Below are 24,860 nucleotides of genomic sequence, written 5' to 3'. Positions count from 1 at the left end.
GAAAGAATTACTGCCCCATATCACCATCAAAAGAGTGACAGTTGAAGTGTGTACATACATCTGCTTGACCTCCTCTCGGCTGCGTTCTTGCCAGCCTTCACGGTGTCCTTTCCCGTGTGCTGTAATTTTGATTGATTCTGCTGATGGTCATTAGACAACTTGCCTCCATTTCTCCTGCCATTCACCACCATGTTCTTGGATTCTCCCAACCACTTCATACCCACAGACAGCCTGACCCAGGTGCATTTAGTCACTCTCTTCAAATAGCTTAGAGAATAATTTCAATGTTCTCTCCTAACAGAAACAAAACATGAAAAAACAAAACAAAATGGGGAGGTAAATACATAAAAGATCATGCTACACAGACCCCTGAGAAATTTTCAGAGTATTCAAAGTAACTTTGCAATTAGTGTTTCCACTCCTCACAGACCACCTTGGCTCCCCCTGCATCCCGCGTCACGCTGAGGTCTACGGCGCCCCCAGACTGAGGGGGAACTCGTTCTGCCTTGCTCATTGGTTGTGCTCTGAGGAGTGACTGGTAACTAGTAAGTGCTCAATAAATATTTATCTCTTTCAGCTGCCAGTAAGAATCATCTTTGCTTCTTATTGCCTTGATACCTAGGTATATAGCTCAATAACCTGCTCAAATTGCACGTTTTGGTAACATTCTATTAACTCTGTGAGGAAACAAGGAAGTTCTCTCTTCTCTTCTGAGGAGCTGAAGAAAAGGCATCTCAGTTAAGCTTTGTCCACAGCAGCTTTGTAACATCCTTTTGTTGCTGTTAGTTTGAAGTCAGGATTCAGGATATTTAAGGGACCAACATTCGAATATCAAAGTATTGCCCATCATGAAATACCTGCCTTAGCATTCCTTTACGATAGCAACAAAAATTGAGATTATTGTATTTGCTAATATAGTGGTATCCCTCACTATCTGAATTTTAATTAGCTGAATTTGGGAAAAAAATGTCTTGGATAGTGAGAAATGTTTGTAATTTATAAGGACCTTTGGAAGTGAAGGTATAATAGATTACATTTGTTGGAATGGAATGAGAAAGGATGTCCATGAAAGCACCTCATTACGGAATTATGCTTTAGTGTAAGTCAGACTAAAAAGGCTCCAGGATAAGAAAGTGTAAAAACAGAACTTGACAGCTAAAGGAACCCTAAGATTCTAGCACAATTCTTTCAGTTTGCAGATGGAGCTGAGGCAGCACGCCCAATGCCACACAATCAGCCTGCAGCCGCAGCCAGAGGAGAACCAGGCGTTGCTGCCCAAGGGCCTCTCATCTCACCACACCAGACAGAGCTCATTTTCCCTCACTTTTTCCCAACACACAGAAAAGTACACACGATAAATTATTCTGAAGTGCTCCCAGAAATGTATACCTGGAAACGCCTTTAATGATACCCAACACAAATACAAAATATTAATTTTTACTTGACCTCCAGTCTCTTTCACGTCACAGGAATTTTGTGTGAATTCCGTGAGGTAAAATGTGGGTGAGAGCAACATGCTTAGGTAAAAACGTGAAAAACAGCTGAGCCATATTAAGGATACTTTTACAATTGTTCTCGAACATGTAATTTTCTCTTGGTTCCTTCACTATTAAAATTCAATTAGTATTCAACTTTTATTGTGCCTATCTTTTGATTCTTCTTGTAGGCTTCACTAAACCCAGAAAAATGCTGCTACTTAAATAATAGGAACGGGCAAGTAAAATACTGATACATCAGTTCTAAGCTAAATATTTTTCAACTAATACACTTTATCAAATTAAACAGAAGACCCCCAATTGATGATCAAATATCTTATATTTATACTTAGACGACCTGTCTTTCTGATTGGCTAATTCCTTCATGTTCCAGGAAGTCTTCCTTGACCCTCACTGCCAAATCCAGGTGGACACGCCTACTATAAAACTGGGTGAGGGGGCTTCCCTGGTGGCGCAGTGGTTGAGAGTCTGCCTGCCGATGCAGGGAACACGGGTTCGTGCCCCGGTCCGGGAAGATCCCACATGCCGTGGAGCGGCTGGGCCCATGAGCCATGGCTGCTGAGCCTGCGCATCCGGAGCCTGTGCTCCGCAACGGGAGAGGCCCCAACAGTGAGAGGCCCACGTACTGCAAAAACAAAACAAACAAACAAACAAAAAACTGGGTGAGGGACTTCCCTGGTGGCACAGTGGTTAAGAATCCGCCTGCCAATGCAGGGGACACGGGTTCGAGCCCTGGTCCGGGAAGATCCCACATGCCGTGGAACAACTAAGCCCATGTGCCACAACTACTGAGCCTGTGCTCTACAGCCTGCGTGCCACAACTACTGAGACCGTGTGCCTAGAGCCCGTGCTCCGCAACAAGAGAAGCCACCACGAGAAGCCTGGGCACCGCAGCGAAGAGTAGCCCCCGCTCGCCCCAACTAGAGAAAGCCCACGTATAGCAATGAAGATCCAACACAGCCAAAAAAAAAAAAAAAACAAAAAAAAAACAACCCCGGGTAAAAGCCCTTATGTCACCATATAGTGAAGGCCTGTCTGCCTCCTTAATGGACTGAGAGCTCCTGAGGTCAAGAACTTATTTTTCTTTTCTCTAGTACAGCACAAAGTAGATCAAAGGCACTCAACTTATGAAAGAATAAATAAATTAGGTTGTGGTCTAAACCACCTCACAGGAGCTGCCACTTTTGTATTTTTTTTAAACTATAAATTAAAACCTGACCTCTTCAAATGCTCTTCTTCCTCAAGATGCTTGTGCTGTCACAGGCGGCTGGAGCAGCTCTGGCACAGGCAAGACATGGCAGGAATCAGCCATCACCACCATCAACCTCCCTACTACCTGCCACTATGCTTTCTGGTTCACCCCCGACTCTGCAGCTCCAGAGAAAAAGAACAAGAAGGTGGTAAAGCGCTTTGGGTCCTTTAGGAAATTCATCTCAAGAACGCCCACATATAACATACAACTTACAGATAATGATGGAAGAATGTGTCTTTAAGACTCTTTGGAGTCCTAATACTTCCTCAATGATTAACACATAAAATGTAACTATACGGAACAGAAAAGAGCAATGTGGCTTTAGACAGAATTAAGAGACAAAAGAGGGCTTCCCTGGTGGCGCAGTGGTTGAGAATCTGCCTGCTAATGCAGGGGACACGAGTTCGAGCCCTGGGCTGGGAGGATCCCACATGCCGCGGAGCGACTGGGCCCGTGAGTCACGACTACTGAGCGCCTGCGCGTCTGGAGCCTGTGCTCCGCAAGGAGAGGCCGCGATAGTGAGAGGCCCGCGCACTGCGATGAAGAGTGGCCCCCGCTTGCCACAGCTAGAGAAAGCCCTCGCACAGAAACGAAGACCCAACACAGCAAAAATAAATAAATTAATAAACTCCTACCAAAAAAAAAAAAAAAAGTAAAAACAGGTAAAATTAATTTAACAACAACAACAAAAAAAAAGAGACAAAAGAAGAGCAAGTCACCTCTCCAGAGAATCCTTAAGTCGCAACCAAGCTTCCTACTCAGAGATAAAAAGCGGAAAACCTGGGACGAGGCCCAGCAATCTGTGTTTTAATAAGCCCTCCAGGTGATTCTGACACTAGTTTTCCAGTGTCAGAACTATTGTTCTAAGTTACTTATTCATTCATTTGTTCAACTGTTAGGGCAAAGAGCAAATACCAAAATTTTAAGAAGTATGGAATAAAAATTTTTAATTTGAGGAAATTATACCTATCAACCGAAGTTTTCCCAAGAATTTGGAAAAGTTCACCAACAAATCATTTTAATAGTATACTCTAGCTACTGTGTACTAGAACACAGTGTGGAACACAGACTGAGATCCACTCTAACTTACACATCATTTCAATTAAATGTGGGTTAATGATCCAAAATGGAGCAAATTCCTAACCCTGGGTCTCACTTATATTGCAGTCAACTGATACTATTTTGTTTGAACTTAAGGTACCATAGCATAACAAGCACTGTCAATCACAAGACGTGGCTGAATTTCACTAGTATGAACACACTGTATGTTATGTCTGGATGTATCCTAGCAGAGGCACCAATACTCTCCATTCGTCCAGATAACAACAGCTATCATTAAGGCAGAAGACTTAAGCTCACAATGAATATTTTGTAAAAGCAGTTCTAGTAAAGCTATCAGAAATTGGGGGCTATTTATAAACTTTTAGTTCAAAACGAACATATACTCTACTAATCATCAGGTCACTGTTTGTTCTGCCCTCATGAGTGCAGGATCTGCTGTTGGCATGATCATTCCCGTAAGACTACGAGCTGGAAGAACACTTACATGTTAAAGGTGGAGATGGAATTTCAAAAGCTAACACAAGTGGATATTTTAGTAGGAGAAACAGGAGCTGAAGACATCGGGTGGCTCCCCCAGAGCTCCCCCTCCCAACAGAGCAAGGGTGCAGTCTCTCTGGCTTGGAACCCAGCTGGCTCACATGGAAATACTACCATGGTCGTGGCTTGGTGGACGTATCTGAGCTAACTGGTCACTGACTATATCTAGAAGTTAAAATTGCCTCAAATTTATTCCAAAATCGGCAGAAAGACAATTCTCAAGAAAGGAGTACTGGCGACTCCTTAAATGGCCTACCTAACAGCTACAAATCTTCCTCTGATCTGATTTCCCAATATAAAACTATCATGAAAATTATTATCGACACCTACTACATCCCAGACACTATTCCAGGCACTGAGGATACAGCAAACAAGGTTTCTAACCCTCATCTGTGCCTATATTCTAATGAAGGAAGCTCTGGGAAACAACAAACTAACCAATAAATGCCAGCACCTTGGAGAAAATAAAGCCGTTTCTAAGTGGCAGGGAGTGTTTCAGGTGGAGCCAGGGTGGGACTGGAAAAAGCGGGGCAGCACTGGGGAGAGTGCACCAGGCAAAGGGCGAGTACAAAAGCCGAGGGAGAAAAGCAGCTGGTGTGTCCGAGGACCAGCACAGAGCCCAGTGTGGCTGGAGCAGAGCAGGGGGTAAGAGGGGCAGGAGGAAGGCCGGAGGGTCTCCAAGCCCCTGCTGCGACGTGGGCACTAACTCCCAGGAGAAAGCAGAGGATGACAGGAGTTAAGTGTTAAAGGCCCAAGCTGGCTGCTTGTCATGTGGCGAAGAGTTTGAATGCTTTTGAAAAAGCAGGTCTAATAAAGCGACTAACAATTTGGGGGGACGAGAGAAAGCAGTTAAGAGACCACAGCAATCAATGAGAGGGGAAATAGATGCTGGTGGCTTGCAGCAGCAAAAGCAGCGAGAAGTGGTCGGTCTCAGGACCTTTTCCGAAGTTTTGCCGACACTGTGTGAAAGAGAGGGGGCTCAGATGTGCTTGCAAGTGGAAGAATGGAATTAGCAGTTATGCAGGTGACAAAGACCACAGGCAGGTCGGGTTTTGGCAGGGGTTGGGGCGCAGGAGTTTGGTTTGGTCATGTTTGAGATACCTATTAGAGACCAAGCAGAGATGTTTAGGCAGCTGGGTCTGGAGGACAGGCCCAGGCTGGATGTATAAACTTGGAGTCAGGGGACTAATGGGATTTCAAGCCATGGGGCAAGAGGAAATCACCTAGGAAGGGAGTAGAGATAAAAGAAGTCTAAGGACTGAGGGACACCCAAATATTTAGCGATCAAGATGAGGAAACAGCAGCTAAGGATACTGAAAGGAGCAACTAGTGAGGCAGGAGGAGAAGCAAAAGCAAACCAGGGCCCAGTGCTTCAGGAAGGAGTGACCCAGCTGGGCACAGGCTGCAGTTGCTCATAAGGCAAATCTCTGAAGAGTTGAAAGTCATGACAGCTGGGCCACTGTGAGCCTCTCTCAGAAACGACAGAGAACTTCTGAAATGGACATAATGTCTCGAAACATGGGCTCATGGGGAAAGAATGAGATGGCAGAAAGGACTCTAAGGAATAATGAATAGAGTCCTAAGTTCTTGTTATTTGTTTCAAACAAGAGAAAAAGAGTCCAAATTTCAGGTGCCAGAAAAGATATGTGTAATATTCACAGGACGGGAGATGGTGGAAATAGGTTAATTTGAGACCAGCATGCCTTGAGAGAGTTTACAAGGATCTTGTTTAAAAAAAAAAAAAAAAGTTTTTAAATGAACAGATTAATTAGTTCTCTGGCCTGGAGTAATAAATCACCTGAGTATGCTGATGAATTGAATCCCTGAGGGTTCTGTGCAAGGCTTTGCCCCCTCTATTTTTATGAGTGTTCACAAAAATGACACAACCAGGCTCTAAGGAAACGCAGCTGTGACTATGCTCCGGCATGGGCACACCTTCCTTCCACCCCCAGGGACTACCTGAAATCAACAGGAAATCAACAGGAAAGGTTTCACTGGACCAATAGGTGGGGAAGGATGCACACACTTCAGATTCTAGTATCAAATGTAAACAAAGGGGCACACAATTTATGACAATACAAAACGTACTAGAAAACTGCTAAAGTAAGAGCTGCATTTAAAGAGGAAAGTTTAATCACATTTTAATACCACGAAGGTAAAATGCACACACACACCATCATACATTCCAAATCACCAACAGCAATGGCTGTCTTTGGGGGAATGGGATTAACATCAAAAAAAGATTTCTTCCCCAAAATGTTTACAGTGAACCTATTTATTTATAATTGGAAAAAAAACAAACAATCCGCTTCCCCCAATACTTGATATTCACGTTTCTAAAGAAAGCACAGAGTTGTTTCATAGAAAAATGTGCTTGGTTTATGTGAAGTGCCCGCTCTACTCCCAGTGATGGACCCTCAACAAATGTCAACACCCTCCTATCCTCCCACTGTCCCTTTATGGACACACACAAGGATCATAAACTCTTAGTGACTTTTTTTTTTTTTTTTTTTTTTTTTTTTCTTTTTGCGGTATGCGGGCCTCTCACTGTTGTGGCCTCTCCCGTTGAGGAGCACAGGCTCCGGACGCGCAGGCCCAGCGGCCATGGCTCACGGGCCCAGCCGCTCCGCGGCATATGGGATCCTCCCAGACCGGGGCACGAACCCGCATCCCCTGCATCGGCAGGCGGACTCTCAACCACTGCGCCACCAGGGAGGCCCCTTAGTGACTTTTGAGCTCAGCTGCTCACCTCCAATTTGAGAACTCTGGTTTCAATTCTTTTTCATTAAAGCTTTTGGAAAGGAATTTTTTGTTGAATATCCTAAACACAAATCAGGATTTCAAAACATCTGTCAGAAAAATGAAAATATTGATTCTGAAAGACTACCAAGAATTTCAAAATAATTCCTGTGCCATTACCAAGAACGCTAACCAGTTTACAAGCTGAACTTGTCTGCAGATAGTTTATCTTAGAGAAATTATCCATCGACATGGAAACAATTCCCAAGTGGCTGAAAATGAAAAGATAACATATATATTTTAAAAAGCAGGCTCTAGCTTGCTAGAGGACTTTTGAAAATCTTTATTGAGAAAAAGCAGAACAAACATTTTTCAAGTGATTCAGCTACAATTTGCTAAGAAAACAATTCGATACACCAGTTAACAGTTTTATCTTTGGAGAAAAAGATTACAAGCAATTTTTTTAACTGTTACATGACATATTCTTCAAAAGGTTCAACTTTTCAAAATGAACATATATTACTTTGTAATAAAAAAATAAAGGTGTATATAAGGAAAGTAAAACAGATTTCACAAAAATCCTTCTGCATCATCCGTATGTATGTAAGTTAAAGCCAATTTCTAAAACTTTAAACACAGCAATTCAAAAATCAGACTTCTAGGTTGATGGGAACTGAAAAAATATCACTGAACTACTTTCACAAGTTTTCGATATCTTTGCTTGTGGACTCTGATGCTCAAGTGTCACAATCCCAGACTCCCAGGGGCTTTATATTTTAAATAAGCACAAGGAAGACAAACACAAATAAAAAGCATAGAAATGAAAGAAAGCACTGTCCAAAGACGAAAACAACAAACACACACACAGCCCCCCCCACACACAAAAACAACAAAGAGCACAAGGTGGACCAGGGGTGAAACTACTCAGACTACTATCAGTTCCAACAACATCCCACTACTTAAGTGAAAAACCAATTCCCCCTTCTAGGGCCTCATGTGTGCAGCCTATCTCACATGTGAAAATTACATGCAATAGCAAAAATAAAAGTATTTTGAAACTGTTAAGAACTACCATTAACAGAATTTACCTTACTTACCAAGGCCTACAAGGTCCTGCATGATCCAGCCCTGCCAGTCTCACCCCTTGCTCCAGCTAATACTCCAGACACAGCCTAGCTTACAACCCTCTAGTGTGCAAGGCATCTTCCCACCACTGGCCTTTGCACTTGGGATACTGCCAACCTGCCCATCAGTCCCCACCTCCCACTCCACCACCCAGTAGATTGTCTGGATACATGCTTGAATATTTCTCCTTCATGGTGTTTATTACAACTGTATTCACTTCTTTATGTGATTACTTGGTGACACTTGCCTTCCCCACTGCAGTATAAACGAGCTAAGGTACACTTTCGTATCACTGGAACCTAGCACAAGGCCCAACATACCACAGGTCCATTCATGTCATACCCCCCTTTCTAGTCTCAAACGTAACTGCTACACATAAGCCCAAGTGGGTATTAGTTCTCTCCCTCAAATCTAAAATTACAAAAGGACTCTAATATACGTACCAAAGAATTCCATGTCAGTCTTTATCAACGGTTATTCCAAATTCATCTGCAAATAACATATAGCCAAGGTTCCATGGAATCCTACAGTAATAATTCACACAATCAGACCAGTTGAAGAAGCCCTGAGAAGCCATGAGAAGCCTCTGGGATCACTATTCCATTGTAATTCTGTAATGCGGTTTGACAGGGTGATTGCCCAGTTGCCAGTTTCTTAGAAAGCTACCAGGAATCCACGATCTCACCTATCACCTTAAAACTTGCTCCTATGAACACCGTCAGAAATAAATCTCATTTAAGAATTTAGATGACCTGTCAGAGTTCAACTAGTCCTAGTGGTACGAAAGAAAAGTCTTGGGGATTTTTCTTCTCCTTAATTCAGCATTAAGCCCTTGTTGCTCTAAAACTGGAGCTGTCATGCAGATTCAATGCTACTCGGGTATCTAGCACCAAACTCCAGAGCAAAGAATAGGTCTTTATACTTGTAAAATAATTACTAATGACGTGCTATTATTAAAAGTATCATTTCTGCTTACCTTTTTCAGCTTTTGTACAGTCAAACTCATATGCGTTTTGCTTCAGCCAATTTAACAGCTTTCTCAAGTAGCCTCAGGTGGCAAAGCCCCAATCAGACCAGCAAGAGGATGGTGCCTGAGGAGAGCAGTTTCCCACCAATGCATAATAATGCCCCACCCACCTCCTTTTAGGATAAAATGATGGCTAGAGATAGCGTCACTAATCCTGCTAAGTTGGTTGCAATAACTTCTTTAAAGGAGGCTGGAAAATGGTCCCCAAAGATATCCATCAGGTCTTAATCTGAAACCTATGAATGTTAATTTATAAGGAAAGGGGTCTTTGGAGATATGAGTAAATTACAGATTTTGAGATGAAAGAGATTATCCAGATGGGCCCAAAATGTCATCACGAGTGCCCTTAAAAGGGAGAGGCAGAGGGAGATTTGACACCACACACACTTGAGAAGAAGAGGAAAAGAGTGGCGTGAGGTGGCCACAAGCAAAGGAATGCCACAGTCACCAGAAACTGGAAGAGGCAAAGAACAATGCTCTCTTAGAGCCTCTGGAGGGAGCCCTACCCGTATCTTGATTTTGGTCCAGTGAAACTGATGGTGAACTTCCGGCCTCCAGAACCGTGAGAGAATACATGGCTGCTGTTTTAAGCCACCAAGTTTGTGGTACTTTGTTACAGCACACACAGGAAACTAATACAGAGACCATGAAAAAGCAAATCAAAGTAAAAATGCTTTCTAATTAGACTCCAGAAATACGTAAAATTCCAACATGTCACAGGAAAAGAGATTTTTAAGCACCTTTAAAAAGTTGTCTTAAATACACTTTTTAAGAAAGACATTTCCCCCTTCAACTGCACATGTGAAACACGGCTACAGAGCGAGCTATATGGATTCTGAAGATAAAGCTGGTGTCTTAATCACGTCTAGTTACTCATGCACGGATTAAGCAGTTACCCAAGATCTCCCTTAGACGTGACATACTGAACATTATTATATTTACATATATGTTTACAATAAAAAAATGAAAATCAAAACTATTAGACTTTTTCACTTAGCAGACCATTTTAAACAGCAAAACAGCCACCGCTGGTTAAGTCTACGATCAGACGTTTGCAACACTTATACTTACTTATTCAGCCACTGAACTACAGCTGAGCATGTGATAAACTCCTCATTACAGAAAATACTGCTTCACAGTTCCTTATTTACGTACACCACACGTACACCAACACGTATCACAACAAAGGGTTTTATGTAAGAAAGATCTGTGTCTCCAATTGTCTCAGTAGGTATTTCTAAAATAAAGGTTTTAGCTGACGTGGTTGTTGAGGGGAATTCTGCCCCAATCTCCCTAAAATCTCCTCCCCATCTCTCCGCATCTGACCCATCCGCTTACCTCGTAGGGCCTGTAAGTAAAACCAAGGACGCTTCCTTTGTTATAGAGTAGTCTCTGAGACCCGAACAGCGTTTTACTTTTCTATAAACAGATGCCACCTAGTGTCAAGAGTCTGTAAGTACAGCCCACAGTTCCTGAGAGGCTATGAGGTAAGTAGAACAAAGGACAATTGATTCTTACTGGGCAAAGATAAGGGTGAGAAAAAACTTCCAAAAGGTGGTTCTTGGGCTGGGTCCTAAAGGCCAGGTGGCAGACCGTGCAGGGGGCAGCGCGCACAGTGGCTCAGGACGTGGCTCGGGGTGGAGTCAAAGCATCGGTGCCGCCCTGGCTCCACTCACTGCTCTCCAGCAATGTGACCCTGGACAAGCCATTTAACCTCGCTAATGTCTCATCAGTAAAATGAAAAGAGGTTTGGCACAAGGATTAAATAAGCAGAAACTGCTAATACAATAAAGGTCTCCAACTGTCGCCTCTTTTCATGTAACTAAGAAAGAAACAAAGAAGATATGTTGATGTATTATTCACAAAACTTTAAACAATCAAGTAGAAATTTCCCCTCCATTCCTCATCCTACCGTAACTCCCACAAGGAAAGAAAAAAAAAAAATCACATCACCTCATCCATTTAAAAAAGTACAAATTTTCAAGAGAATAAAAAAGGACCAGGGGTGCTAAGTTATGATACAGAGCTGAGATCAGCTTTGCTTTTCCTACAGCTCCTGAAGAGAAGGAATGTGACTTCTGGCAACAATGTATAATTAAACATCACTGAATTAGCCTCACATGTCAACATTCAGAGGGACTGCAGATTTTGTTACAACAGAATATACTTTGTTGTGTATCTGATAAAATATTATGTTATTGTAACTCCATTTGTTAAAATAATTGCCCCTCCATTCCCTTAGTGCTTCCTATATTAACTTTATCATTTGTCACACCCTGTAAAGCAGGTACTTTTTTTTTTCCCCCGGTTACACAGATGAAAGACTGGAGAATTTGCTCAATTGTACTCATAGAAAGGATCCCACTAGCCAAAAAGCATGTGATTGGAGGCAGAGACCAGTTAGAAAACTAAATGCAACAAAGAGTAGAAATGGATGGGAAGAGAGAGGAAAGCTCTGGTGTTTCAAATACGAGCTTGGCAAGACTTGGTGACAAATCAGACATAGGGGTTGAGGGACAGAAAGGAAGTCAAGTCAGAAATCTCCAGTTGGGGTAGAAGTTTCAGTTGGGGAGACTGCAAGATTGCCATGAACTGAGTTAGGGACTGCAGAAGGAAGACATTTGCAGGGAAGATGAGAAAGTTTGGTTTGCTGAATTTGAGGATGGGGCACCACCCACGTGAAGCTGTCTTAAGATGTTAAAACTCAGGAGAGAAGTGACTGTGAAAAGAGTAACATTAACAGAGGACTTTACAATTCACCAAGCATTTCAACATTATCTTAATTCAAAAAATCACAGAATTTCAGAGCAAAAAGTCTTAGATTAAAAGAAACAGGCTCAGGGACACGTATTACCTGCCCAAAGTAATTCACTTCTTCTGACAAGATAATATGGTACCAATATGTGAAACCAAAAAAAAAAAAAAAAGATTTTTTTGAGTTTTATCATGGTCAGTTAAATGAAAGGAAAAGGGGAGTGAAGAGAAAAGGAAATAAAATAAGCAACAGACACATGCTGGCACCGTGAGAGTCAGAGAGGCCTTGCAAAGGAGCATTCCCCACTTAACAGCGCCTGGGGCACGCCGCTCAATGCCTAGCACGGTGTCCAACACACAGCTAAGTAATGTCCACTCAAGACGTGAGTGAAGAACTGAGTGCCATGGGGACGAAAGAGAGACACCTCTTAGCTCCAGTTCTCTGGGCACCATTTCACACTATTGCTCGTTACTATGATCCAAGAACTGTGCTAATAACTTCACATATATCATATCATTTACCCACATCACAGTCCCTTAACATATACAATATATTTTAAATATTCATTAATGTATAATATTAAATTATACAACATAATTCATATAATAAAAACATTAAATATATACAACATATACAATACTACTATTATCACCCCCACTTTACAAAGAAGAGGAAGCCTTAGAGAATTAGAAAAAAAAATTAGCCAAGGTGGGGTTTAAAGACTGTACACTCTTGACACCATATAAGAAAGCAATATAATCCTGACTCAAATTTTTAAACATGCTTTGCCCCATACTTGAAGAGTAAGACCCTAGAACAAAATGGACATGGTTCCTGATTTTATGGAGCTCAGAGTATAGTGTGGGAAGAGAGACAATCAAATAAGCATGAAATGGTAAATTCTGGTAAGAGCTATAAAGGAAACAACTAGGATATCAGGAGAGAATAATATAGGAACAAACTTTAGACTGGATGATCAAGGAGAATAAATCAAAAGCATAAATACAGAAACAATCACCTTCTTTTGGGATCAGAAACACTCCTGGTATCTATTTATATCCACCAAACAAATATTTTCTGAGGCAACTGGCTTTGTCTAAATCCTCCTCTGAATAAGGTCTGATTTTTGTTTCTTTTTTAACGGGAAGGGAGAAGCAGGTTTGTATATGGCCTCTCCGGCTCCAGACTCTATGGGCTCACTGGCTGAAGGATCACCCCCTTTCCTCTTTAGCTGGGGGGATCCATCTTCCTAAGAGTAGGTTGGTTTTCTTGATAAAAATATATACCCCTTCATAACATGCAACATAAAGATTTTTTTGAAAATAAAAATACTTCTCAGAGATCATTAATACTTTTCAGGGATCCTATATTTCAACCCTGTTATAAAAATGAGACAGACAAAATGAATCATTCGGAAGACCTAGAATCAACTCAATCCAACGTTTATCAAGAACCTACTGGGAGCCACCGGGCACTGTTCGTGGTGCTGGAATATTGGTTGTGTGCAGGGAACACTAGAGGGCGCACGAGAGTTTCAGCTTTCAGGAAAATCTGCACAGGGCTACTAAGGAGTGGGGGACCTTGCAAAACCAAACAGAAGCATGTGAAAACCAAGTATCTGATGAACAGAGCAGAAGAGTACAGAATAGGAAGCAGAATGACCCTTCACTGAAGGGATCTTTTTGCCTTAAAGCTGAGAGGCAATCCTAGTGTCATGAGAGATGTACTGACCCGGTGTTCCTATAAAGATGTGCAAGTTAGGTGTTTGTTGCACCCTAACACACATGACTGAGGGTTCACCAGCTTGGCAACCCTATGAGGTAGGCGAGACAGGTATTATTGCTACAAATGAGATGGCTAAAGCTCAGAATGAAGTTGCCTTCCTGAAGTCAAACTGCTTTAAGTGGTAAGGCGGAGTCTAGAACCCTAGCATTCAGGCCTAAGTCTGGGGTTTACTTCAATATTTGAGTCACATGTGCATCACCCACAAACAACCAGGCTTAACACTGGAGAATGCTTCCTAGCTCCACTTTTCTTTGTGTACTCTTATAATACAGAAAATAAGACATCTTGCAGAAATGCAACTCATAGGTAGGAGCCACAGAGATGTGGGAACCATACAGACCTTAAGAATTAGGCTTTGGGGACCCTAGTCTCCAAATTCTAAAACCCAACTGAATGTAGGCTGTACCATCAACTTAATAATATTTCAAAACAAGGAGAAAAGACTACATGGAATATACAGATGAACTATGTAAACCAATTGGAGAGTTGGCAAAATATGATTAAATTAGCTCTTAGAAGTGAGAAAATGGGTGGCGATCAAGTGTAAAAGATAAAGTATAATTTAGAATTGGAAGTGATCTCAGAGATTAATGTTTAGTTATTTTACAGATGAAGAAACTAAGGCTTGGCCCTGTCAGTGTGTTACACAAATAAGGTGGAGCAGACTGGAATGCAGGTACTGATTCTTACTCCAGCGGACCTTCATCCAGCCCCAGAACTATACGTATAACTGTAGTTCTAATTATATACGACCTTAGCAGATGGTGCAGTGTTTGACCCTGTCTCACACAGATATCAGACAGCTTCAAATCTGGCTGGCAGACGTGGGAGCCAGAGGCAGTGAGTGACCAAAGTGGTCCAGTGGTCCTAGGAACCTTTAACCTGATGGAAGGAAAATCATGAAGCAAGGCATAATTTATAGTATAAATGACTACGGAAATCAGTGACTTTTTTTTCGCTTTTGTGACAATATTTTAGAATTAATGCAAATGGTTCTGGTTCCATCACCAACTATGGGGATCAAAAGAAAAGTGTTTTGTTCTTCTTTTCAAGCTAGACATAAATGCTGATTTACAAAAATAAGGTGATGAGTCTGTCATGCACAGATGGATTCTCTCTATTCCACACCTTTAAAGTAGCAAAATCCTGTAATGCATGTAAAATAAGGTGTGCATGACTAAAATTTGGGGATGTGTCTGGTGAATAAAATAAGATATAACTGTAAGTGAAAACTTACTTAGACTTTCTGTAATCTGACTAGGACAAACTCCAATCACATTAATAGAAAAACACAGGGTTAGATATTGGTCAGGCATGACGTTTCCTCTCAACCAGCACTTCTAATCTTCTAGGAAACACCAAATTACAGGGAAGAAAAGGGATTATTGTAAGAACTAAAGTAAAAACAGATTTGTAGAACGTTTTTTTTGGGGGGGGAGCGGAATGTAGAGTTGGTAGAAAGAATTTGAAGGAAGTTGTGAAACCTTCCTAAGCCCCGGGGCCCCCAGATTTGTTCGCTAGGACCCTTCCCCATTCAGCTTGTTAAATGAAACTCATTCAAAACCACAGGATTCAATTCAAAGATTTCAAAGTTGACAGTCTGTCCAAGAAAAAAATTACTTTTCAAATCACTGTGTTCTAATGGTTAGAACTCCCTAATACTTGAAATTTAAAGTGCATTGGCTAGTTTTATCCTGTAATAAATTTAAGTTTGTGCTTTTTATTGCAATTAAAACCATTTCCTACACCAAGACACATCAGTAAAATACATTTTTCCCCAAAATAAAAAGTAACTAAAAATCAGGCTAAAAAATTAAGTTACATCTTACACATAAAATTCTTCTATTGCATAGAGCTCTATCTGAGATACAGATATCCTAAGCTCTCTTCCTGCATTTACTCAGCGTATCTATGGAACCAACAGTGTGTCATACTGGAACAAACACACATGGTCCCTATCTTTAACACTGTTGTGGAAAACTCAGCAATTAGTGTTCTAGGGCTGACACAGTCGTGTAACTCCTGCCCATGAAGGGGAAGGAGTTTGTGAGTGGAGAGAAAGTAGAGCTCATATGTGGCAGGCAAGAGTAGAAAATAATGGAACTGACATCATGCATCTGAAAGGATTTGCTCTCATAAGCCGTGGGAAGGGCATTCCTGTGGACAGGGAGCTGCTCAGATGCTTCACATACAAATGACTTTGCAACACAACCAGGCCACACGCTCATGTCCTATAAGCCCACAAATTGACACTCAAAGGGAAATCAGATTCAATCCCAGATACAGATGACCCAAGGGAAAATTTATAAACCAACATGTTCCACCCACAAAACTCTAAGCTCAAAGACACACAACCTGCTACCACTTCCTTCACATGCATATTCTGCTATACCCCTATCCTCCCCTCCCCCCATTTTGCCCACTGGTATTTGGTTCAGGTATGGAGCTTTCAAAACATAAGCATTTCATTGTGTATGTGAAGACAAATGAAAACACAGGCAAGAGGGCACGTGGAAATGACTTTGAGTGTGGTTTCAAAGTTTATGGGCTAATAAAAAATTAAGCCTTACTCTACTCTCCTCTTGAAGAGTAAGTCTCCCCATTATTCTTTTCACACCCAAACTAAGTTGTTGTGTCAATGACAACAACGTTTTCAATAACAATAGAATGAACATATTTTGAAAAACTAAATATAGGGACTTCCCTGGTGGCACAGTGGTTAAGATTCCACGCTCTCAATGCAGGGGGCCGGGGTTCGATTCCTGGTCAGGGAACCGGATCCCACGTGCACGCCGCAACTAAGAGTTCACATGCCTCAACTAACGAGCCCGCCTGCTGCAACTAAGACCCAGCACAACCAAATAAATAAATAAATATTAAAAAAAAAAGAAAAGAAAAACTAAGTATAAATCACTAAGCTCTATTAATTAACATTTTTCATCCAGTGTCTACTGAGCACCTACTCTGTACCTGCTCTGAGCAAAGGAGATAAATAACAAGCTCACAAGAAAGCTGAGGGGACGGTCAACAACCAAATATGATACAATGTAACAACTGCCCAGGGAACAAAGCAGAAGTGTGCCTTCTCCTGAGTGGGTCAGCCCCTGCCCTTATGTTGTAAGACGTCTGCAAGGGGTGTGAAGATTTATCCAGGAGGTAACACTCTCACTGGGCCTTCCTGAAGGCGAGTATTAATCCGGGGGAGGGGATGCGGGGATGCAGGAATGCCGGGCAGGGTGCGAGCAAAAGGCACCAGGCAGGGGGAAACCACTGGGGCCGGGGCTTGGAAAGGAAGAGGAGAATGCTTAGATGACGGACCCACACCTGCGGTGGAAGTTGCTAAACATTCGGCTACAAAGTGAACTTGTACCTATAGTAAGTAACTCTTTAAGTAAACTTCTCAGTATGCACAAATTATCTGCGATTATTTCAGGCTAAACTGATTGCCCCCTCCCGTTTCAAAATATTTACGCTTTTATAACTAGTCATCAAAAGTTACAGGCGTGTTCTTAATATTAAAGGGAAAAAAGCTTCAGCTGGCAACTGTTTCCTCTGATGACCCTATAAAGCTACATTCAACTATACTTTATATCAAAATGGTTTAAATCTTAAAAGGTCCTGATAAGAAGAAGCACAATCGCAACCAGTCAGTTCTTCTGCCCACCACTCTAGATAAGATTTCCCCCCCACGGTGAATTTCAGACGGCAAGTTCTTTAAAATTAACTTCGAAGAACACATGTTCACCCCCTCAGTATTCTTAAAAGTTCCCCCAGTCAATGGGTCGGGAGTAAAAGAGCTCTAACACTGGGTCAAATAAACCCAAACAGAAAGGGAGTGAGTTTCTCTGGGTCCAACGTGCTTCTCTACCATTCCAGCAAGTTGGCTCGAGTTGTCATCTTGTAAACGTTTCCCCCACTCTCATAGGTAGGGGTGACGCTGATACATCATCTTTGGATATGTGGAAAGAATCGAGTCACTCTGGGAGGACCGACGCCTTTTCTCGGGACCCGAGACGCCGGCCCACGGAGGGGGCCCGGGAGGCAAGCCCCGGCCAGGAGCCGGAGCCGCTGTCAGGGGAGGGACGGAGCGGGGCGGAGGACTGGCCCGGGAGGAGATCTGAAAGAAGGCTCGAGCCCAAACAAAAACAACCCAAAGTTGAGCGCGGCAGAGGGAGCAGATTGGGCGAGACCATTCACGGCTGCCCATTGGAGAAAAGGGAAAACAGAGTCCCCCAATCGCGAGCGGCGGGGCTGCTCCCCTCGTGCGGCCGCGGGCCGGCCCGGCGCTGCCCGGCGGCCGCTACCGCTCCCTTCCGGCGGCGGCGCCCACTGCAGGGCCCGCGCCCCCCGGCCGCCGCCGCCGCCACCGCGCCCCTCCCCCGGCCGTCCCTCCACCCGCGAGGCCCCGGCCCCGGCCCCCGCCCGGCCCGGCGCCCCCGCTCCCGCCGGCCCGCCCCCAGCCCGCCGCCCCTGCGCCCCCCGCACCGGCGCCCGCCCCCCGCTCACCGCCGGGCGCTGCCCGCTCCTCCTCGGGGCGCGTCGAGGCACCGCCGCCCCGCCGTTGCGCTGGGGGGCCCGCGCTGCCCGGCGACACTTCCCCGTCCCCCAAGAATATTAATCACCAAAAATAATTCCAGAGAAAAATGGAGAGCAAAATCCAAGATGGCGGCGCCAGCCGCAGCACCGCCCGCTCCATCCGCTGTCGGGAAATGAGTCCCAGCCGCGGCCGGAGCCCCCCGCCCCCACCGCGCCGCGCCGCGCCCCCGCGCCCCCGCGCCGCGGGCCTCACCTCGCCTCTCGCGCGGCCTCGGGGTGCCAAAGGCAGCCGCTGGCCTGGTGGCTCCGCGTCCCGGGTCCTGGCGCCGCGCGTGCCGCCTTCGGTGCCTGGGCGCCCTCACCTCATAGCCCCAGAGCCTCGCCGTCCGCGCCGCAGACGCGTCGCCGCCCCCGGTGAGCCGCTCGGACGCCGCCCGGGAACCGTGGAAGGACACGAAAAGGAGTACCCGCGGCCAGGCGGAGGGACACCACTTCGGATCGTACCGCTCTGGACGCCTCTGTTGCTTTTACGGGACCAGGGGTGGGGGGAGGCGGAGAAACCCGAGAAAGAAATGAGTTCCCCGCCGGGTGCTTCCCGCGGCGGAGGAACAAAAAGCGAATTTTGAGGGGACGGGGTGAGTCGTTGCTTCGCTTCTCTCGCGGCGGAGGGATCCGCGGTGAGCAGTCGGCAGGGATCCCTCCGCTCCTCGCTGCCCTTTAAATTGCGGCTGGAGGCGGTGCCGCCGCGCGTCCCTGGGGCGCCACCCGGATCTCAGGTCTCCCTACGTACCCCGGCCCCGCGAGGCTGCCTTCGACTCTCGGTCCCTGGCGCAGCTGCACCCACCGGGGACAGCCCTGGGGAATGGGCAGGCTCCTCGCCCACTGCGCCTCCCGGGTGCGCCTAGGGGAGGCGGCCCCACGGAGGCGAGCCTCTTTGTTGTGGGAATGGGTGTCGTTGGAAGCAGATACACCCTTAAAGACCATGTGGGCAGCCTGAGCGTTCCACCGCGTAGTGTGGGAGGGAGGGAGGGAGGGGGGAGTGAGCCTGCATTAATTGGGCCACTGGCTTCCTAGTGTCAACCGGCCATTTCTTGAGCACCTACTGTGTGCCGGGCTTTCCGAGAAACGGGTTTTTCCGCTTCTCGCTCTAGTTGGGCAGTGCCGGTACCAAGAATGCAGCTCCCTCCAGGAGCTTTAGGCTGGTAGGGAAGTTGCCGAGAGGCTCACACGGGCCAGGTGCTGCCCTGCTGGGAGGGTGCGAAGCCTCGCCCTTTGGATCCTGCAGTTGATGATAATGACTACAAAATAACGATGAGAGTAACATGTATTACAGCCTTTACTGGAAACCAGGCACCGTCCTCAAGCTTTGGTGCCCTATCTCGTTTACTCCTTACAACGACCCCCAGGAGGTGGGGACCGTTTTCCCCATTTTATACGTAGGGAAGCTAAGGCACAGAGAGGTTAGGTGATCTCTAAGACAGCCAGTCAGGGCTTGAGCCAGACCCCTTATCCAGTACTCTGGTCAAAAGCTCAGACGTCAAGAAGTTGAGGTGGCCACAAGCTGGGCAGATGCCTAAAGGTCTCCCCCAACCGGAAGAGTGGATTCGAGTATGTAAGGAAAAGGGAGTGGTGAGGAAAGGTGAGCCCAACAAGTGCAAAGGCCCTGGGGGCCGGGTGGGGGAGGGGTGGTAAAGAGCCTGCGGCTTCCAGAGGTCCAGCGTGGTCCTGCAGAGAGGAGGCGGGCAGCACAGGCCGGTAATTCTATTCCCGGAAGAGACCCACATCTGCCATGGTTTCCTGCCATCCCCAGGGCCTGGCACAGAGTAGGCACACCAGAAAGGATGCTTCAGTGGAGAGTGTGGATGACCACAAGGTCTGTGGTCCAGTGAACACCAACCACCAACACAAGCGCTTACCCCATTTTCCCTCTTCCTTGACCTTGGGTGGCAGACATGATGCTTATTATCCCCTTCCACAGATGGGAAACTGAGGCACAGTGATTTGCTGAGGGCATGTATCTAACAGAGGTGAAGGGAGGTCTAGATCTTACAAAACAGAGCTCCTCCCGTTGCCCTCCCCCTCCCCCCTGGGGAAGCCCACCTGGTGGGGTTGGTGGGTTTGGGGGTGCAGAGCCTTCACCACCCTTCCGGTAAAGCAGATGCAGGCACATGGCCCTGCACCCTCTGCTCTTTAAAAGCCTCCGGGTCATCTGTGACATCAGAAATTGCCTTGCCACGTTCCTCTCTGCAAGCACAACTAACGAATGACTGCTTTCGTTTTATTCGCTTCTGATTTATTGCTAAACTTTCTTTCCCAGATTTTCATAGTGCTTGGCTCCAAATACTCAAATTGCATCCCACTGAGACTGCCTTTGCCACCCTGTTTCCTCACCGGATGCCCAAGGGAGGAGAACACAGTGCACACTACAGCCCTGTGTGGATCCCCCTGGGTCTCGGTGCCTAGGCCCCAAGTCCAGCCATGCCTGGGCAGCCCTTCACAGCCCCAGACGTCAATGTCTTCCCCACTCCAAGCTTTCCAGAGTCCACCCCGACAGGGAACCCTGAGGCTGACACCCAAACCCTGACTCTGAAAAGCCCCCAGACTCCCAAGACATTGGCACTTCCATTCACTACCCCTAACTGCCCAGCGCCAGGCCAAGCGTTCTGGGTGGAGACTTGCAAGGGAGCAGGCTGGGGAAGGGCGGGGGGTGGGGCAGATGGGCGAACCCAGACACAGGTTCCTCTGGCTCCCCGGTTCTGGCTCTGTCCATCCCCCATCCCCCCTGCACTGCTGCTCCTCCAGCCTCAGCCGAGAGGCCCAGGGTGGGCCGGAGCTCTCTGCAGAGCCGAGCTGGAGCTCAGGACCTGGATGGGGCCGCGTTGAAGGGAGGCCAAGGCTGAGCTGGGAAGAGGCCACAGCCCAGAGCAGCCCTCCTGGGGGAGACTGGAAATTCGACTTCCCCACAGGGAGTGTGGCCAGCTGGAGGCCTCCTCCTGCCAGCTGGCAGAGGAGGGGGGATGGGGGACAGGAAGTAGTGTGGCCAGGCACCTGCCCAGCCCCCACGTGACAGGAGCCATTGGCGTTTACACTGGGAAGCCGCTGGATGCCCCAAGTGGAGGTGCTAAGCCACAGAGGCTGTGGGACCCCACCAATCCCGGACAGAAGGAAAGGTGACGACTCTAAAGAAAGACTGAGTTGGCGGAAGGGGCCCAGGCCAGCCCCGGAAGTGCCAGGAGTGCCAGCCCAGCCCGGAGCTGACCTGGGAGCCACACCCTTGCCAGGGTGTGGGCTGAGGCCACAGAGTCTCTTCCATTCCCCCCAGTAGGGCCCAGGGGCACCTCAGAGACCTGATCCCACCAACCCTGCATCACTCTCCAACTCCCCTTCAAATCCCAGGTTCACCCAGCAACTGGCCGGCAGGGATTTACTTGCTGGAATCCTGTGCCCACAGCGGGGTGGCCCACAGGTCTTGCTGAGCCCAGGATTCCAGGCTGGGTGGCGAGTGGCTTCTCATTGTTAAGTGATATCTTGGCTTTCAGACTCTGCACTCGTGTCTCCCCCCAACTCCGTCCCCAACCCCTGCCCGGAAGGCAGAGCTGTTCTGATGAAAGCAGGTGCCCGAGTAGGAGGCGGGGGAAGAGGGCCGGGGACACACCCAGGATGATGCAGGGGACCTGTCTGGGTGGCTGTGGCTCCCGCGCCACCTGCCTGAGCACTGCTACGCCCGCTGCACCATCCTCACCCCTCCACTGCCCCCCGCCTTTGATAGATGAGGAAGGGTCGAGTGACCTGCCCAAGGCCAAGTCAACAGAAGCAACAGCAGCCAACTTTATGGCAGCTGTGAATAGGGGCTTGGCATGAGTCTGACCCAGGTTTGAATCCCAGTTCCACAACTCACCAGCCATGTGATTTGGGGCAAATGATGCAGCCTGTCTACACATCAACCCCTCAACTGTGCAAAGGTGCCAGTCCTAAGTAGTCTCATTCGTAGCTTTAAAATCGCTTATGTACTGAAGATGCCCAAAATCCCATCTACAGCCTGCATGTCTCTGAACTTCTGACACCACACTTAGGTGTTTAATAGGCATTTCAAATATAGCAAGGATAAAATTGAAAACACAAACACACACACACTTCCACCCCTCAGAGATATTCTTCCCATCGCTCAGGTCCAATACCTAGCTTTTATTCTCCCTTAATGTCCTTTGTGTTTTGTTTTTTTGTTTTTTCCTTAGTACACATCACCATCTAGCATCCTGTATCTTTTTTTTTTTTTTTTGCAGTACACGGGCCTCTCACTGTTGCGGCCTCTCCCGTTGCGGAGCACAGGCTCCGGACACGCAGGCCCAGCGGCCATGGCTCACGGGCCCAGCCGCTCCGCGGCATGTGGGATCCTCCCAGACTGGGGCACGAACCCGTGTCCCCTGCATCAGCAAGTGGACTCTCAACCGCTGCGCCACCAGGGAAGCCCTAGCATCCTGTATCTTTTACTTATTCATTGCATGTACTGACTGCATCTCTCTTCCAGGCTGTAAGTTCCTTGAGGGCAGGGGGCTTTGCCTTGTTCACTGTTCTACACTCAGCATTCAGAACAGGGCCTGGAGCACTGGTACAGAGGCTTAATCCATGAAGGCTAATGCTAACCTTCCAGGATTGCTACAGGGATAAAAGGAGGTGTAAGCAGGTTTTTAACCACTCTCCTCTTTCTGGGGCTCAAGCTCAAGTCGAGGAGTTTTCTCCACCACCCATCCCCGCAAGTGCACAAACTTCCCTGCCTTTCAAGCTCAGGGGTGCCCTGGGCTTTGTGTCTGCCCGGGGCAACCCCTTGGGCCCTGGGAAGAGCCCTGTGCCCCTGAGGGGTGGTACTCTTTCGGGTTCCCACCACCAAAAAGGAGCCCAGCCATAGCCAACCCTGTCCTTTCAGACACACCTGGAATAAACCCAGAGAGGAGAAATGGCAGCTGAAAAACTGGTTTCCTCAAGGGCAGGGAAAGCTTACTCTTATTATTAGTCAATACTTTCAAGCTCACAGGAAGGTTCCAAGTATAGCACGAAGAATTTTATTTTCCTAACTGTGAGCTGTTGCCGAGATGCTCCGGGACTTCTGAGCAGAGTAGGGTGTGTTTCCAGGCAGCTGAGATTTCCTCTGACAAAACCAGGTAACTACGATGGAAATCGAGAAATTAACGTTGGTGGGTGGATGCCAAAATTTCATCTTCACACCGTATTCAAGTTTTCCCAATGACCCTAGTAATGTCCTTTATAGCAAGGGAGCTTGTCCGGAGCCCCAAGTTACCTTGGTTGTTGGGGGTTCAGCTTCCTTCACTCTGGAGCAGTTCCTCACCCTTCCCTTTAACTGCATGACTTGGGCAATCCTGAAGGTTACAGAACAATTATTTTGCAGTATGTCCCTCAATTTAGTTTTTTTCTGATAGTTCTCTGTGATTAGATTAAGGTCAGGTATCTTTGGCAGGAATGTCACAGAAGCAAGACTGTGTTTTTCTCACTGCATCCTCTCAGGTGGCGAGGGATTTCAATTTGACCCATAACTGATGATATTCACTTGGGTCCCTTAAGGAGTGTGTGCCAGGCTTCTCCACTGGAAAGTCACTTGTTTTCCCTTTGTAATAAGTACGTATTCCGTGGAGAGGAACTTCGGGAGGATGTAAACATTCCATTTCTCATCAAACTTTCAAAGTATTAGTATATTTATATCAGTATGGACTTATGGGCTCTTATTTTGTTACATAGGTATAATCTGTGTTCCTCTCCCTCTCTCCCTCCCCATCACCCCCCCTTCTCTCTCTCTCCAAAGATATTTATGGCAGCTTTATTTATAATAGCCCCGAACTGGAAATAGTGCAAATGCTAACCAGCAAAAGAATGGATAGACAAAGTGTGGTCTATCCACGCAATGAAATCTTACTCAGAAATAATAATGAATGAGCTACACATGGATGAGTTTCAAAACCATTACGTTGCAGTTAAAGAAGCCAGAAACTATAGAGTACAAATTGCTTGATTCCAAGCATATGATGTCCTAGAAGAGAAAGAAACTGATCTATGGGGATAGAAATCTGAAGCATCATTTGCCTCCGGGCAGGTGAGATTGACTAGGTAGGGACACTTTCTGGTGTCATGGAAACATCCTATATCTGGGGCTGGTTGCCTGGGTACGTACGGTTTAAGTCTAAGTTCTGTACAAATTACTGAATGTAAATTGTACACTCAAACAAAAGAGGAACAATCTGGAAAAAAAAAAGCAAATTGAACTGGGCTACTGCCCAATGAAGACCTCTCCAATTTTTCCATGACTTGTCCTGTGGTTGAGTAAATTTTGCAAAATAGCATTTCCTCGGCTGTTCCCCAGACATTGCTTCTGGGAGTGACCCCGGTTCAGAGTGCACGTTCCAGGTTCAATGTGCAGGTGAGGGACCTGAAGATTCTTGCTCAGCCATCTGGCACTGTTAGACCTGGCTATTGCTGACTGATGTTTGAAGGGACGGGGGTGCTGCCCTTGCTTCTAATAGACTTGATGGAAGTTTC

The 24,860-nt window shown here is 46.2% G+C and overlaps 1 protein-coding gene across 8 annotated transcripts in view; it reads right to left on the bottom strand.

Annotated features, from left to right (window-relative positions):
• KMT5B (lysine methyltransferase 5B) overlaps nucleotides 1-19,261 on the bottom strand; it is a 54,572-nt gene extending 35,311 nt beyond the window's left edge. For 2 of the 8 annotated variants that reach the window (XM_082628805.1, XM_082628804.1), the window contains exons 1-2: nucleotides 18,568-19,098; nucleotides 59-294 (exon numbers count right to left, since the gene is read on the bottom strand). In XM_082628805.1, coding sequence (XP_082484931.1) covers nucleotides 59-218 — 160 coding nt within the window. In that variant the 5' untranslated portion in view covers nucleotides 219-294; nucleotides 18,568-19,098. Of the gene's footprint in view, nucleotides 1-58; nucleotides 295-18,284; nucleotides 18,452-18,567 lie in introns of those variants that run through there. The other 6 variants (XM_082628798.1, XM_082628801.1, XM_082628800.1 and 3 more) reach the window with 6 other exon arrangements.
• Nucleotides 19,262-24,860: the final 5,599 nt, after the last annotated feature.

The sequence above is a fragment of the Mesoplodon mirus genome (assembly GCF_964341445.2).
Source record: "Mesoplodon mirus genome assembly, chromosome: 7".
NCBI classification, from domain to species: Eukaryota; Metazoa; Chordata; class Mammalia; order Artiodactyla; family Ziphiidae; genus Mesoplodon; species Mesoplodon mirus.
This window is presented reverse-complemented; position numbering and strand designations above follow the sequence as displayed.